General features: G+C 45.7%; 1 protein-coding gene across 1 annotated transcript in view; it reads right to left on the reverse strand.

The window, feature by feature from the left end:
* Positions 1-448: 448 nt before the first annotated feature.
* LOC145270157 (uncharacterized) overlaps positions 449-17,749 on the reverse strand; it is a 75,588-nt gene continuing 58,287 nt past the window's right edge. The window contains exons 3-4 of the mRNA XM_080125770.1: positions 14,023-14,136; positions 449-598 (exon numbers count right to left, since the gene is read on the reverse strand). Coding sequence (XP_079981896.1) covers positions 449-598; positions 14,023-14,136 — 264 coding nt within the window. The remainder of the gene's footprint in view (positions 599-14,022; positions 14,137-17,749) is intronic.

The raw sequence follows: 17,749 nt of genomic DNA on the forward strand, positions 1-17,749 counted from the left end.
CTGGAGAAGTACATTTTACATCTATTGTTGGCTCGTATTTACCTCATAAAAACTCATTCAACCTGATGGCATTTGTTTCAGAATCAAGCATGTAGAATTATATATCTACCTTTAGAAACATTCGAAATCTCTGAGGCAAAAGTACGGAAACTACTCAAGAACATATAGACCAACAAGGCTGCAGGACCAGACGGCATCAACCCTCTTGTTCTTTCAAAAGCTGCTGATGCCTTGGCACACCCAGTATCACTGCTTTTCCGTATATCTTTGCTAGAGAGACAAGTATCACAGGACTGGAGAAAGGCAACAGTCTCCCCCATCTTCAAGAAGTGAAGCCGACTACAAGCGAGTAACTACAGACCAATTAGTCTCACATGCATATTCTGTAAGGTGATGGAAAAACTCGTCAGGAAAGAAGTTATAAGGCATTTAAGGGAAAACCACGTTATTAGCACATGGCTTTGTACAGGGAAGGTCCTGTACTACTCAGCTTCTGGATGTTATGGATACCTGGACAGAAACTCTCGATGCAGGAGGAAGTATCGACATCGTCTACATGGACTTCATGAAGGCCTTCGATTCCGTGCCTCACCATCGCCTGCTGACAAAGATTGAGTCATATGGCATCCAGGGCAAAATCCTCAACTGGATTCAGGCGTTCCTAAATGCTAGGCAACAGTGTGTTGTATTAAACGGAGCAAAATCAAGACCAGCACCAGTAATGAGGGGATACCACAGGGAAGTGTCATTGTTATTCGTCATCTACATAAACGACCTACCCAAACTCTTCCAAAGTTAAATGAAGCTGTTTGCAGATGACACAAAGTTGTTCACACGTAGTGACATCCCAGGAGCCACAGACAGCCTACAGGCTGACATAGATAACTTGCAGAACTGGTCACAGGACTGTTTGCTCCGTTTTCACCCACAGAAATGCAGCGTCCTGAAACTAGGGAGCAGGAGATCAGAGGCTAAATACACATTGAAAGACAACTCGCTTGGAGTGATAACACTGGAAGAGCATGATCATGAGAAAGACATAGGCGTCTATATGACAACAAACTGAGTTCCAAGGAACATGTGGCTAAATCCATCGCAAAAGCAAATAAAGTTGTCAGGATCATTCGCCGCACTTTTAACTTCCTCTCGAATACAGTCTTTGGGCAACTCTACAAGAGCCTTGTGCGTCCTATCTTGGAGTATTGCTACTCTGTCTGGAAGCCGCACCATAAGACCTTATGCAGTGATCTGGAAGACGTACAGCGCCGAGCAACCAAGCTGCTGGCATCACTGAAGGACAAGCCATATTCTGAAAGATTGAGAACGCTGAGACTGCCCACTCTTAAGCATCGGAGAAATCGTGGTGAAATGATATTTCTCTACAAGTACATCCATGGGATCTATGATACAAGAAAGCCGTCTTTTCAGATCGCCAAAAAAACAGCGCAACCAGGGGGAACACCCTCAAAATCGTAAAAAAACACTGTAGGCTAGATGTCCGCAAAGGGACCTTCTCACAGAGGGTTGTCAACACATGGAATTATCTTCCAGATGCAGTTCTACAAGCACAAACGGTAAACGCATTCAAAAGCAGACTTGACGCCTATCGGAGATTACTGCCGAGTTTATATTGTCCATCCACCTAAATGGAAATGCAAATTCCTGGGTTTCTGTGCCACTGCCACGCATGCCACAAAGTTGTCTAGGATATGTTTCCCTTGGAACAATTAACAGGTCCAAAACCTGGGCCTCAAACATCTATATGTCAAAGTCAAGGTCAAGGTTAATATTGTGCAATAATATTTTCAAATTGGTTTTAATCTGTCGATAAAATAGCTGGCAAGTGTAATTTTTATATTAAAACTTAATATTTAAAAGAAATTTAAACACAAATAATTAAAAATCTATGTCGTAACGGAACATTTTGAAATAATGGAATTTTAATCTTTTAAAAATTAATTAATGTTTACGGGGTTTCTTTTTCCTTGGCAATTCAACTGATTATAGTGTATATCAATTCGAAAAAACGCTTAAAAAAAAAAAGCATAATATTAAGTTTATATCAATTTTTTAATTGCAACTTCAAGGTAAATTTTTGTTCAATACGTGTATTTAAATTTTTAAAAAGTAAATATTTTTTACTTATTTGAACTCTTATGTTTCATAATAAATAGAAATGTCGATAGGTTTAAATGTATTTTGTTCGAATTGCGAAAAAAAAATATGGGGGGGGGAACACGCACTAAAAATATATTTCCTCTCGTATATTTTACGGAAACTGCATTTTATATGTAACTAGCGAGGGGGGGTATCCGGCGTTGCACGGGTATTTGTAGGTGTGTGTATGGGGGGGGCGTAATTAATAATCCGCTTAAATATTATAAAAAAGACGATGTAAAAAAAAAAAATCCAAAACCAAAACGGAAAAAAATGGCATAAATAAACCTGTGTATGAGGGGTGGGGGTAAACTAAAGAATAAGCGAAGTAATAAAAATAAACGTTTGGTCGGGAGGAGGGATTGAACCCGGAAGCTTTGACGCGGAGGTGGAAACCAATGCCAACTACTTAACGGTCTCGACCACGAGTGAGAGTAATTCATTAGCGTGTTAAGTTAAAGCTTATAAAGCTAAAAGAGGTTTGATTGACAGGACAACGCTAAATGAGGTCATCGCGCGATCGTTATTTTTAGTTTTCACTTCACCCCAGATGATGGTGGGAAGGGGGGAAAGCAGAGCAAAATCCGAGAACCCAACGTTTTTCACTGTATTTATACTAAAATGGAGGACGAACTGGGGACAGAGCGAAATAGCACGAATCTCATAAAAGTCGACGTAAATAAATCTAGAGACGGCCCGCGTTCCCAAATCCTATATATTATGATATAGGACCCATATAAACAGTTGTAAGCGATAGTAACGCACCCGGGAGCGTGTGCTCGAAAAGCCTTTTGAAGACATACACGAAATGGTCACACACATTTTGCCTTTTATATATATAGATTGCATTCTAAAATGGATAAGTATCGAAAATTTCACGAAAATCTGACCATTAGTTGTTATTTGCTAGATTTATTAAATACGGGTATGTTTTCATGTTCGGAATGTCTACTGCATGGGAACGTTATTTTAAAGCGCTAATTAGGTAAACACGATTTTCGTCTCGCAATTTCATTATTTTCGTTCGATGAAAAAAATTTCTTAAAATTATTACTGGTTTATTTTGCCCTTCTTTTAAATGGTACAAAAGTTATATTGATAATATTCATTTATAATAAAGTTACATCGTTTTATATATAGGGTGGGGTAATTCTGTGGTGACTTTTGGCAGTCCCTAAGGGACAGAGAAAGAAATTAGCAAGAAAAACGCCTTATCGTAGCATTAAGAAAGAAATTAAAGCAAGGAGAGGCTTAAAAAAACAAAACAAAAACAAAACCACCGCTCATTTTTGTATTTTCATAAATCAAATTCCAATCAATTTGGTTTCCTGGCAATGCATTACTTTTTCGATAAGAATAACTGATGGATTTAAATTTCTGGGTTTGTATTACTGTACACATAGATTCGAAAAAGTTGTCAAAAAACAAATATATAACAAATAAATATTATCAAAGGCAAGATAAGTTACTTTTCTACCAAACTGGATATAATTTTCGTGTTTTTATTCAATGTAACATGTTTATTCAGCTCGAAAAACATATAGTGTTTACCGATGTATTGGAAAATTCAAGATGGCGTCTGATTCTTTCTTTAACACGGTAAGTTTGGGAAAAGGTGTTATAAATAAAACCCCAGATAAAATTCTTGTCGTTTGCGTGACACTGCTGTCCGAACTTTCACTTTCCGGTTACCACTTGACGCGTCTTCTCTCCACTCCAAAACGAACTTCTGCAACTTTAGCTTTTCTCTGCCCGAATCCGACTTTTCTCTTTTACAAATACTACTTCTCTGCTCGCAATCTAACTTCAGAATGCCTTCCTTCCCCAAATCACTCCTCTTTTATCTCCAATCAGGAGCATCTCATTTGCATACCTCGTGGTCACCCTGTAGGCATATAAAGAAACAGGGCAGCCATTTTTGTTTCTTTCTTCTTCATTATGAACACGAGGTAAGCCACACAAAAACGCGGTCGGTCGTTCTTGTTTCTTTTTTCTTCAATTACACCACAATACTGTTAAAAACTCGCTCAATATATGTTACCGTGACATAGGTTGACATATATTCGGCGGGTTTTTAATAGTATTTTGTATAGTTTACCGTGTTAAAGAGAGAATCAGACGCCATCTTGAATTTTCCAATACATCGGTAAACACTGTATGTTTTTCGAGCTGAAGAAACATGTTACATTGAATAAAAACACAAAAAATATATCCAGTTTGGTAGAAAAGTAACTTATCTTACTTTAACTTTTTCGAATCTATGTGTACAGTAATACAAACAAAAACAAAACAGAAATAATTGAAGCAAAAACAGCAGCAAAAGAAGATTAAGACGATACAAATACAAATCTAAACAGTGAAAATAAAATAGGACTTTTGAAAGCAATGAACGGATGAAGAACGAGAACAGAAAGACCAGACCCGACAAAAACAAATCTCTACAATAAAAATAATACGCTGTTGTCATAGCCCTACTTATGACGAAGGAAAAAAAAAAAAGCAAAGCTCGCATTTTCATGGAATAAAGATTATTAAGCTCCTACCATACATCCCAACAGATACAATTACAGTCTTAAACAATTTATATTACACATGTTCTGCCTTTGGCCTTCGGGACAAGATCACAGTGTAGTATCTGTTCCGACAGATGCTGCAAGCTATGACTAGCTATGACTAGCAAAGACCAGATGTGGGGGCAACCCCACATGCCTGACCATTAACCAGCTCCCATTTCCCACCTCTCGGGAGTTGGTCCCCTTTTTCCCTTCCCCCTCCCTTCACTCCTCACATTAAAAATCGGCCTTGTGCCTAATTTGCTCGGTGATACTGCACTTAAGATAATTTGTACCAGTCAATGGAGGGGAAGCCCCCTATACTGGGACAATTATTATTTTTGGTAACCAGAGTGCCCCCTTTTTGCCTACTTTAAGGGGAGCTGGTTTTTACCTCACATTAAAAACGGCCTTGTGCCTAATTTGCTCAGTGGGGGGAGCAAATAAATACCATCTGTTCCGGCAGATACTACACTTAAGATAATTTGTACCAGTCAATGGAGGGGAAACCCTCTATACTGGGACAATTATTATTTTTGGTAACCAGAGTGCCCCCTTTTTGCCTACTTTTAGGGGAGCTGGTTTTTACCTCACATTAAAAACGGCCTTGTGCCTAATTTGCTCAGTGGGGGAGCAAATAAATACTATCTGTTCCGGCAGATACTGCAAGCTATGACTAGCTAGGACTAGCTATGACTAGCAAAGACCAGATGTGGGGGAAGCCCCACATGCCTGACCATTAACCAGCTCCCATTTCCCACCTCTCGGGAGCTGGTCCCCTTTTTCCCTTCCCCCTCCCTTCACTCCTCACATTAAAAATCGGCCTTGTGCCTAATTTGCTTGGTGGGGGAGCAAATAAATACCATCTGTTCCGGCAGATGCTGCACTTAAGATAATTTGTACCAGTCAATGGAGGGGAAACCCTCTATACTGGGACAATTATTATTTTTGGTAACCAGAGTGCCCCCTTTTTGCCTACTTTTAGGGGAGCTGGTTTTTACCTCACATTAAAAACGGCCTTGTGCCTAATTTGCTCAGTGGGGGAGCAAATAAATACCATCTGTTCCGGCAGATACTACACTTAAGATAATTTGTACCAGTCAATGGAGGGGAAACCCTCTATACTGGGACAATTATTATTTTTGGTAACCAGGGTGCCCCCTTTTTGCCTACTTTAAGGGGAGCTGGTTTTTACCTCACATTAAAAACGACCTTGTGCCTAATTTGCTCAGTGGGGGAGCAAATAAACACCATCTGTTCCGGCAGATGCTGCAAGCTATGACTAGCTATGACTAGCTATGACTAGCAAAGACCAGATGTGGGGGCAACCCCACATGCCTGACCATTAACCAGCTCCCATTTCCCACCTCTCGGGAGCTGGTCCCCTTTTCCCTTCCCCCTCCCTTCACTCCTCACATTAAAAATTGGCCTTGTGCCTAATTTGCTCGGTGGGGGAGCAAATAAATACCATCTGTTCCGGCAGATACTGCAAGCTATGACTAGCTATGACTAGCAAAGACCAGATGTGAGGGCAACCCCACATGCCTGATCATTAACCAGCTCCCATTTCCCACCTCTTGGGAGCTGGTCCCCTTTTTCCCTTCCCCCTCCCTTGACTCCTCACATTAAAAATCGGCCTTGTGCCTAATTTGCTCGGTGGGGGAGCAAATAAATACCATCTGTTCTTCAGATGCTGCACTTCTATTTCTTGTTCTCTTTCGGTGGAGGAGAAATCCTTCACGACTGAGACAATTTTTATTTTTGTACCTTTTCTCCACGTTAAAAAACGACCTTGGTGTCTAACTCTGCCCCGTGGGGAGGCATAGTAAATAGGTACGCATGTGCTAAGACGGTAAGTATTTATTTCAAAGTAGAAAAAAAAAAAAAAAAGGCCCGGGAAGTAAATGGGCCGACAAAACCTGGATGAGAATTGAGTCTGTAAAGTCAGATCGACAAAATTAAGAAAGAAGTTAAAGCGATAAATAAAAAGAAAACGATTAGAGGAGGATGGAGCAGTAGAAATGTGACAAGCAAGGAGAGGCTTAAAAAAACAAAAACAAAACAGGAATAATTGAAGAAAAAATAGCAGCAAAAGAAGAGAGATTAATACAAGTGTGAACAGTGCAAATGAAACAGGACTTTTGAAAGCAATGAAGGTCAGTTCGTACAAAATTGAAAAGGAGGAAGAATGAGAACAGAACAACCAGACACGGCAAAAACAAATCTCTACTAGAGCCGGATATATTGTTACTACAAGGGGAAGGTCCCTTTTTCTTGTACCTATTTACTATGCCTCCCCACGGGACAGAGTTAGACACCAGGGTCGTTTTTTAACGTGGAGAAAAGGTACAAAAATAAAAATTGTCTCAGTCGTGAAGGATTTCTCGTCCACCGAAAGAGAACAAGAAATAGAAGTGCAGCATCTGAAGAACAGATACTACACTTTGATCTTTGTATTTATTTGCTTCCCCACTGAGCAAATTAGGCACAAGGCCGTTTTTCAATGTGGAGAGAGAGGGAGGGGGGAGGGAAAGGGGGATCCAGCTCTTGAGAGGTGGGAAATGGGAGCTGGATAGTAACTGTGGTCGTAGGGTTATCCCTACCTTGACCAAGTTCAGATATGTGGGGTTACCCCCACATATGGTCTTTGCTAGTCATAGCTGGTCTTTGCTAGTCTTAGCTTTGCAGCATCTGCCGGAACAGATGGTATTTATTTGCTCCCCCACCGAGCAAATTAGGCACAAGGCCGATTTTTAATGTGAGGAGTGAAGGGGAAATGGGGACCAACTCCCCGGGGAGTAGGGGAGTTGGATAGTGACAATTGGTATGAAGGGTTGCCCCTACATTGACCAAGGTCTTATATGTGAGGTTGCCCACACATATGGTCTTTGCTTGCAGTATCTGCCGGAACAGATACTACACTTTGAGATATTAAATCTTTTATTCATGTTAAAAAATACAGTCAAAATTAACGATGAACAAAAAACTTAGGCACATGGCCAACTCAAAAGGGGGGATTTTGGGGGTCGTTGGTCATCATTGTCACTACAGAACTAAACAAAGTCAAAAGTTTCTCCCAGCTAGTATCTTCTTTCACCATAATACCGCATTCACCCTTTCATATTGGGGGACGTCCTAGTAACTCCCAATTTTTAAAACATTTTTTATTGACGTGTAAAAACAAAAAAGATAACAATAAAATGGTACAATAATTCATTTGTGTCGAGGGCGGGGGAAGAAAAAACAAAAGGTGATTAGTAGGACCCTCCCAACCCCGTCTAGTTGATAGACTGTCCGTTCCACTAGGTTTGTAAAAGGAACCTCGCTTCTGCGGGTCAGTCTCTAGGTGGGGATGCCCTCTAGATGGGGGTGAATGGAGAAAAGAAAATTTTTGTGGGTAAGGGATGGAGGTTAGTTTGTATTTCTTTTTCTCCAAGATGGGTAAAATTTAGAGGAAGGGGTGAAAACAAAAATTGCAGGTAAGAGGGGATGGGGATCTTGGAGGCTTCCTAATCGGGGAGGGATGGAACACACACTCAGCTAGCTGAGAGACTACTTGTTTAATTTTACTTTACAGAACTGCGCATTCCACACCTAGGCGGGGAACACGTATTCAAATTTGGCTCCTCTTCGTACACACAGACTTGCCACATGTATCCATCTTCTGTCAAATGCCGCGCGATGCAGCCTTCTTCTATCACATCTGATCTTCACCCGTAGTTGGTGTTTAAAGAACGCGATCAGATCTTGATCAGAAAAAGACAACACCCCCCAGCAACCTTGCAGACGCGACGTCCAAATCACCATTCTCGCCACGGCCAGGATCGTAACGTAGACCATTTGTCTTTCCCGGTCCCACGGCGGCCTCACGTTGTCCACAACATTGGATACAGTAATTGGGCGAGGATGCTCAGGATCGATGCGAGCCGTCACTCTGCTGACATACGACCAGTACTGGTGGAGTTCGCGGCAATCGAAGAAAGTGTGATCCGTAGTTTCTACGGCCGTTGTCCCACAACGGGGACAATCAGGCGACTCCAAAAACCCGGAACTGCATTATATGTTGTTGAGTGGAAGTGCATTTCGGGCCAATCGCCAGGTCAGAGAGAACTCCGAATTGTTCAGATGACTCGAACCTGGCGCCCAGCTCCACGCGGAGCGGATCTCACTCTGTTGCCACCCCAAACGCGCGCATAGCGGGTCGTCAGCGGCCCCCTTCACTAGATCCCTGTGAATTTCCCTACGGGTAGCAGTCACAAGGTCACTGGACCTTGGTAGTCGTTTTAGCGCGGCTCGGCACTCTTTCATGTAGGCAGATTCTCCCCGCGGCCTGCGACGGCTCTCGATGGAAGGGTCAAGAACGAGGTCGGGGAAGGCGGCAGTAACCACGGGGTGCCACGGTTGGTCATCCTGCATATAGTGGCTCAGGAAGGCCAGCCTCTCAGCATCTCGATGACACTTCAAGTCCGGCATTCCCAAGCCTCCCTCACACGGACGTTGAATACAGACCTGTCTACTCACCTAGTGTCTTCCTCTGTCCCAAAGGAGCGAGGACAAGAGTTCGACAAGAGCTTTTAGGTGTTGTGCAGGCAGGGGAAGTACGGCCAGTCGGTAAAGGATGAGAGGAAAGACGTAAGTGGCGCACGCCTCAGCTCTACCCTTTAAGGAAAGTTTCCTAGGAAGCCACGAATTGACTGCAGCCTCCACCTTTGACCGTACCTCCAACCAATTCTTGTCAAGCTGGAGACCCAGTCCGAACCACACGCCGAGGATCCGGACCGGGCCATCTGTCCAGCTGAAGGGCGCAGGGAGGTTTGCGTTGCCACTCCATGCGCCCAACCGCAGTCCTACCGACTTGTTGCGGTTTATCTTGGCCCCCGTGATTCTTTCGTACTGTGTGAGTGCCTCCGACACGACCTCAATGTCTCTGAAGCCCGACACGAAGATCGTGACATCATCGGCGAATGCGGATACCTTGGCAGCTGAGCTGCCAGGCAGAGCCATTCCGCGCAGGGCCGAATTTGCCTCCCCATGTCTCAGCTTGCGGAGAAGAGGCTCCAAAGCCAGGACATAAAGCAGGGGCGACAGTGGACAACCCTGACGAACCGACCGAGAGATAACAAAGGGTTTCGAGCGCTTTCCGTTGACTTGCACGACAGCCATGGGCTGTCGATACATTATGGAGATCCACTTGCAAAAGTCCGATTCAAAACCGGCGGCCTCTAAGACAGATGCCAGGAAACGATGGTCGACCCTATCGAAAGCTTTGGACTGATCTAAGTTTATCAGCGCGGCTTCCGTGTCGTCATCTATTCCCCCCTCTAGGATCGTGCAGATCAGGTGCAAGTTGTTCTGAATCGATCTCCCCTTCACAGCGTAGTTCTGTTCCGGTTCAACCAACTCGTCGATAACAACCTGCAGCCGATTTGACAGGACCTTGGCCAAAATCTTCAACTCTGTGTTTAGCAGAGTTATGGGCCTGTAGTCGTCTAATTCTTCCCCTCCATGCCCGTCACCTTTCTTCAGCAATGTGATCACTCCCTTGGTCACCTGCCCTGGGATGGATCCCTGAGCAAACCAATGGTTGAACATATCCATCAGAAGAGGCAGAAACATGGGCGACAGCCTCAAGTACAGTTCGTATGGCAGACCATCAAGTCCTGGCGATCTGTCACAGCTGACCTGCTTCAGCGCAGTAAAGACCTCCCGCTCCGTCACCCGGCCCTCGCAACCAGCCGCTCTAGCCGCCTCGAGGCGGGGAGAGTCGGCCAAATAGTCGCTTAACTCAAGGACCGGAAGATCGGGCTGCTGCGTAAAACACTTCTCGAAATGTTCTCGAAACCCCTCGCAGATCTCCCGAGTCGATTCCAGGGTGCGTCCATCCGGATGTTTGACTTTCGCAATATATTTGTCCGAGCCACGCCTAGAAACCTCACGGCGCACGTCTGCATCAGAATTGGCTGCTTCGTTGCCTATCTTTTTAAGCCTAGCTCTAACTACTTGGCCTTTGTAACGCTCGCTAGTCTCACGTAGAAGGTCCTGCTTAGCTAGTTCCTGACTAACCCTATCACCCTCCCCCGTAGCCTGGGCTGGTTTCTGCTCTAGCTGCTTCTTCGTCTTGGCCTTATCTAGTGCGAGGCGCTGGGCATACTTGACGGAGAAGCTTCTGATCTTGGCTTTGAGACCTAACCACCACTTACTCCCGGTAACCGCCCCCACTAGTGCCTTTTTAATCAATTCTCTTAACTGATCTTGGAAGTCTTGTATCTCCAGAAGGGAGGTGTTTAACTTCCAGTACCCCGCTAACTTAGGCCTATTTCCTAGCTTCAGCCAGGCCATAACTAATTTATGGTCCGTCTGGCCTAGCCAAGTGAACGTGGGACAAGATAAGAAGTCTACTTTGCCTCTCCTAACTAACATCCTGTCCAAATAGGTATTTGGATAGGAGGAAACGCTATTGGTCCACGTCCACATCTCCCGCCCCGGGTGCTCGAACCGAAACCTGTCGACCAGACCGCATCTAGCCATCAGATCAGCCAGGCTGGACTCGCACCTCTCCGATCCTCTAGCATCGCCTCCTACCTTATCTATCTCGGGGTCTAAGATGGCGTTCCAATCTCCTATTAGCACTACCCGCTTCCGACAATCTACAAACGCGTCAAGCTGACTGAAGAATGAGACCGTCTCACGAGCGGTGCTGGGCGCATGAACCTCGATCACCCGAAACACAGAATCTTTTACGGCAACATCGGCCACAACCAGCCTGCCCACCGCATCTCTATGGACAACGTCGACCGTCGCCGACAGGGTACGTTTAACCAGCACGGAAACTCTCTTCCCCCGCGGGCTGCCATATGCTGAGAAAACCTCAAAATCTCTGGCCAGCACCTGACAGTCCACAGAGGAAACGAAATGCGTCTCCTGAATCGCAGCCACATCCACTCCCAGGAACAAGAGGTCGTGCCGGAGGCGAGCCGCCCGGCCCGGTGATCTCAAGCCCCTCGCATTCAAACTAGCCAAATTCAAAGCCATGGTACCTACCTTAGGGTGTGTCACACTCAGCTCCGAAGTCAGCTGGGGAGAGGACGCCGACGTTATGTGCCATGCTACAGGGGGTCAGGTTTTTAATATCCTGACCTTCTCTCACAATGCCGCCGACGTCCAAAGGATAAATTAATTTTATGGCCCTGTAGAGTGACGGATGGACCAAGACGGGGACCCTTCCCTTGCATTGTTTTGACAGTTCATCAAGAGAAGGGTCATTTTTTTTCACCAGTTCAATTCCCGGAAACGCCCCTTCAGCGGCCTGCAGCCTTGTCCACAAGTTGGTCTTGCAGGCCTCTGGAGTTCTGACAAAAGTTATTAGGAGTGGGGCGTCCGGGAAATTTGAGGGGATATTTACATCTTTCCCCTCTATCTGTTTGTAATCGAGCAGAGGTTTTAAGTTTTTCCTCTGCCGATGGGAAATGTCTGTGGCCGCAGATAGAGGGTCTACATTACATAGTTCCTCAGGGGCAAGGACCTTTAGTCTGGTTGGTCTGCAAGAGGCAGAGGAGTCTCTTCCCTCCCTCGGTTAATTCTTTTCCTTTTCTTTTTGGGGTAGTGGCTCAGTTTGCCTTGGTGTGGGGACGGGTTTTTGTGTGGTGCCTGGTGTTGGTGTTGGTGTTTGTGTGGTGTCTGGTGTTGGTGCGGTGTTTGGTGTTGGTGCGGTGTCTGGTGTTGGTGCAGTGTGTGGTTTGGGGGTGGAAGTGGATTTTGTTGTTAGGGGTGGTGTATGTTCACAGGGAGTGGGGGCCACCTTTTCTTCCTCTTTTCTTCTTTTGTTTTTCTTTTTCATTCTTTCGAATGAACCGGGGAGAGGTGAGGTTGAGTTCCTCTCCCTCTCACTTGCGGATTCATCCTCAGAGGAGCAGTCTTTTCTCCGCTTGATCCCCGTCTCGATTGGTGTGGGGACCATTGGTTGTGTCTGCTCCTCTATTTGCTGCTGCAGCTGTTTTTGTTGTTGCTGCTCTCGCTGGTGTCGTTGCTGCTGCTGCTTCTGCTGCACTTGCTGATTTTGCTGCTGCAGTAGTTGTTGCTGCAGTTGTTTCCGCGGCATTGGCTGCGGTGGCTGTTGTTGTTGCTGCATTTGCAGAGGCTCCTGCCTCGATTTTTGGGCTGGTGGTGGGACGGTGGCAGAAGGGATTATGTGTTTCCGCTTTTGTCTCACTACCGTCCTCCATTCTTCCCACTTGGCCTCCTGGGTGGTTTGGGTTTTCCTTGGAGCTGGGGTTGGTGCTGCAGTTGCAGGGGTTGTTGCCGCCTGTTTTGGTGCGGGCGTTGTCTCAGAGGCTGTGACCGCCTTTTGGGTTGTTTGATTAGGGGTTACCCTTTGGGGGCAACTCCTAGCCATGTGGCCCTGCTTATGGCAGAACCAACAGTGTGGACGACGGCCCTCCACCACTACCGTTATGCTGGCGTCTTTGTATGTCAGCAGCGGTGGTATTGCTCGAACACCCTCCCTCTTCAGCCTCATTGCTATTGTGTAGCAGCCCAGGTGAGTCCCAGTTTTTGACCGTACTGGGGTCACCTGTTCTACCTCACCATACTGGCTGAAGAGGCATCCTAATACTTCCACAGGTATTTGGGTTGGCACATTAAATACCTGCACCCGAGTCCTTCTCTTGCCCTGGTATTCAGGTATTAGTTTGACTCTCCCATGCTTTATTTCTTGGAGGGAGAGTCTCTCCGCATCATCCTTGGTGGGTAGGAGGATGTCCCACACAGCGAAGCTCCTCTGGTACAGGTATAGTACTGGGATGTTAAGTTTGTGGAGGAGCCCCGCCATGTCTTCCTTCTTCATCCCTAGGAGGCGGTTTTCCGGTATATCGGAAATGGCAAAGGACAGGACTCTGCCCTCAATCGCCTCCCAGGCACCTGGTATGGGTTTTATATCTGCCCCCTCTATGTATTGTCTGTACTTTGTCAGGTACAGGTCTCTATACTCTTGAGGGGACAGTTGTTTTTCTACGGTCTTCCCCCACGCAGACCCTCTTGTTGGTGTTGGTATGGGGTCTTTAGTGGGGTTAGACCGTTTTTGGTTTTTTATGGAGATCGCCCCTGCCTGTTTATTGGCGACGCTTCCTGCCTCCCCAGATTTCTTGGTCAGTCCTTTTGTGGGAGTGTCACATTTTTGGGCGGCGGCTCCCTTTTTAGTGTCTTTTTCGGGAGCAGCTTCCCGTTTTGGGGAGTCGGCCTCTTGGGGAGCATGATCTTTTTTGTTTACTTTGAGGCCATCTGCCCCTTCCTCGTTTGTGAGGTCCAGGCGGTATGCCCCCTCATTTTCTTTATCTGCTCCCCTTTTGGGAGAGCAGCCCTCCTGGGGAGCGCTGTCCCCTTTATTGTCCTTTTGGTCTTGCACCTCCTCCTTTTTGTGGTTGGAGTGAGATGCTACGACCGATTTTGGTTTTGCTCCCCTTTGGGGGGAGTCGCCCTCGGGGGGAGCTGTTGTTAAATTTTCCCCCTCCGGGGGAGCGTCCAATGGTGTCATACCATGGCGGTACGCCCCATCAGCAGTTGTTTTTTCTCCTGTTGGGGATTCGTCCTCTTGGGGAGCAGTAGCCCCCTGGCTGGGGGTATCCATATTGGTGGGCCCCTGGCTGAGGGTATCCATATTGGTGGCCCCCGGGCTGGGGGTGTCCGTTTTGGGTCCCTCTTTTAAAAAATTCACTGAAAAAAGTGACGTGGAATCAGCGTCCAAAGTGGGGAGCCGACTGTGGCGCCAAAAGGCGGCAAGAGGGGAGATAGAACTGAGAGAGGGAGTGGGAAGTTAGTGGAGGGAAGAGAGAAGGTGTTTCCGACCCTCCCTCGCGGGAAGGTCGTAAATTATCAGCTCGGATCCCCCCCGTGGGGGAGGGGGGAGAGCAGAGAAAGACAGACAAAGTGGGGGTGCGGACAGAACGCGACCCAAAAAGCTTGTCAGGTGTTCCGGGCACGAGAATGTGTCGCCAGAACAGCACTGCCTCGCACGATGTAGGTATCAGAACAGATGGTATTTATTTGCTCCGCCACCGAGCAAATTAGGCACAAGGCCAATTTTTAATGTGAGGAGTGAAGGGAGGGGGAAGGGAAAAAGGGGACCAGCTCCCGAGAGGTGGGAAATGGGAGCTGGTTAAAGGTCAGGCATGTGGGGTTGCCCCCACATCTGGTCTTTGCTAGTCATAGCTAGTCATAGCTTGCGGTATCTGTCGGAACAGATGGTGTTTATTTGCTCCCCCACCGAGCAAATTAGGCACAAGGCCGATTTTTAATGTGAGGAGTGAAGGGAGGAGGAAGGGAAAAAGGGGACCAGCTCCCGAGAGGTGGGAAATGGGAGCTGGTTAATGGTCAGGCATGTGGGGTTGCCCCCACATCTGGTCTTTGCTAGTCATAGCTAGTCATAGCTTGCAGCATCTACCGGAACAGATGGTATTTATTTGCTCCCCCACTGAGCAAATTAGGCACAAGGCCGATTTTTAATGTGAGGAGTGAAGGGGAAATGGGGACCAACTCCCCGGGAAGTAGGGGAGCTGGATAGTGACAATTGGTATGAAGGGTTGCCCCTACATTGACCAAGGTCTTATATGTGAGATTGCTCCCACATATGGTCTTTGCTTGCAGTATCTGCCGGAACAGATGGTATTTATTTGCTCTCCCACTGAGCAAATTAGGCACAAGGCCGATTTTTAATGTGAGGAGTGAAGGGGAAATGGGGACAAACTCCCCGGGGAGTAGGGGAGCTGGATAGTGACAATTGGTATGAAGGGTTGCCCCTACATTGACCAAGGTCTTATATGTGAGATTGCTCCCACATATGGTCTTTGCTTGCAGTATCTGCCGGAACAGATGGTGTTTATTTGCTCCCCCACCGAGCAAATTAGGCACAAGGCCGATTTTTAATGTGAGGAGTGAAGGGAGGGGGAAGGGAAAAAGGGGACCAGCTCCCGAGAGGTGGGAAATGGGAGCTGGTTAAAGGTCAGGCATGTGGGGTTGCCCCCACATCTGGTCTTTGCTAGTCATAGCTAGTCATAGCTTGCAGTATCTGCCGGAACAGATGGTATTTATTTGCTTCCCCACCGAGCAAATTAGGCACAAGGCCAATTTTTAATGTGAGGAGTGAAGGGAGGGGGAAGGGAAAGGGGGGGACCAGCTCCCGAGAGGTGGGAAATGGGAGCTGGTTAGTCAGGCATGTGGGGTTGCCCCCACATCTGGTCTTTGCTAGTCATAGCTAGTCCTGGCTAGTCATAGCTTGCAGTATCTGCCGGAACAGATACTACACTTTGATCTTGTCCCGAAGGCCAAGTAAGTAAGAAAAACTTTAGATAAATGAAAATGAGATTAGATAAACCGAGATTCGAACCTTGTAAGCAAAGTTCAGAAATAGGGTCAGAAATGGAATGTAGAATTCGTATTGTTCAATTTAATATAAACTAGTAGACATGTTTGAGTAAAAGGAATTTTGATTGTTCAATTCTTTTTATGAAAACTGAATTAAAATAAAGCCATCTAGAAAGCGAACAATAAAAATTTAAAAACATTGAAAAATAAGTTAATTCGAAAAATAGGTTAGTAAGAATTCTTGTCTGCGGTCATGTGCGAACCAGACATGTTCAGGCCACGGGGTTGATAACATTGTTGGACATGCGTATGACGTCATGGAAGAAAATGAATTCTCAATATAGTTTGCTAGTTTTAGTGAGATTGGGAGACAGAGTTGGAGACAGAGAGAGAGAGAGGGAGTCCAGAGTCGAGTCTGGATCGAATCAGAGGAGGGTCTCCCTTTAGAAGCCAGAGAGGAAGTTTTATTTCCTGGATGTCATCATCATTGCGACCGGTCGAATGTAATAAACGAACATCATCATATTTTGTATCTGACGTCTTGTATCATCTTTCTACCAAATCGAAGGTAGTATGAACTAATCGTTAATATGAACTTTGTGTCCTCTCATTATATATGAACTTGTTCCCACTCATCATCTTATTAATGAGCATTGTGTATAACTCATCTAAGTAATGTGTTCTCCTCTTCATCTAAGTAATGTGACCCCCTCTCTCTCTATGTGGTGAAAGAAGTGATCACCCTCTCTCAGTCACTATGTTAAGAATCTACAGAACTGTATAAATGTCTTCTCTCTTCTATCTCTCCCTCATCAAATTGCACACATGTCCCCGTCTCTCTTCAATACGAACACCCCTATGCAACAATATCTCTACTAGAGCCAGATATGGGAAGAGCGAAAGGATTATAATAAAAATGCCGAGTGGCTGAGACATATGAAAGAAGAATCTCAGAAAATCAAAGAAGGGACAGAGAATGAAACCAGCAAGAAAACGCCCAAGACAACCCTATGAAAAAAAGGCAAACTGGAGAGCCCCAGGTCACAACGGAATACATGCATATTGACTTAAAAAACAAAATTCATAAGATTACTTGAAAAACTAATTCAGAACCTGAAAAGATGTATCCAAGAAGCACACATAATAGAATGGATGACCAAAGATAAAACCACTTTAGTGCTAAAAAATTCAGAAAAAAGGAATCACCTGCAGAAACTACAGGCCTATTACATGGTTACCTACTATGTGGAAAATATTAACAGCACAACTGTATCTTCGCCCATGTATGGAGTACTGTTGTCACATTTGGGCTGGTGCATCTGCTACTTGTCTCTCACTTCTGAACAAGGTTCCAAAGAGAGTTTCCAACCTGATAGGTCCTGAACTGTCATCTAGTCTCCAGCCTCTGTCCGATCGACAAAATGTTACATCCTTCTGGCTGTTCTACAAGTACTTGTATGGTGAATGCTCTGACGAACGACAAGCACTTGTAACCCCTCGACGTGAATACCACCAACAAGCAGATAAATCCCACCCCTTCACAGTAGAGATCCCTAAGTGTAAGAAAGCCTTCTATTCCAATAGTTTCTTCCCCACAACTGCTAAACTTGTGAACTCCCTTCCGGGATTCTGCTTTCCCAACTGTACTGACATGCAGAAGTTCAAGTGTAATGTGAACAAACATC

Source organism: Euprymna scolopes, chromosome 46 (genome assembly GCF_053919585.1).
Source record: "Euprymna scolopes isolate OS-2025 chromosome 46, ASM5391958v1, whole genome shotgun sequence".
In the NCBI taxonomy this organism is placed as follows: domain Eukaryota; kingdom Metazoa; phylum Mollusca; class Cephalopoda; order Sepiida; family Sepiolidae; genus Euprymna; species Euprymna scolopes.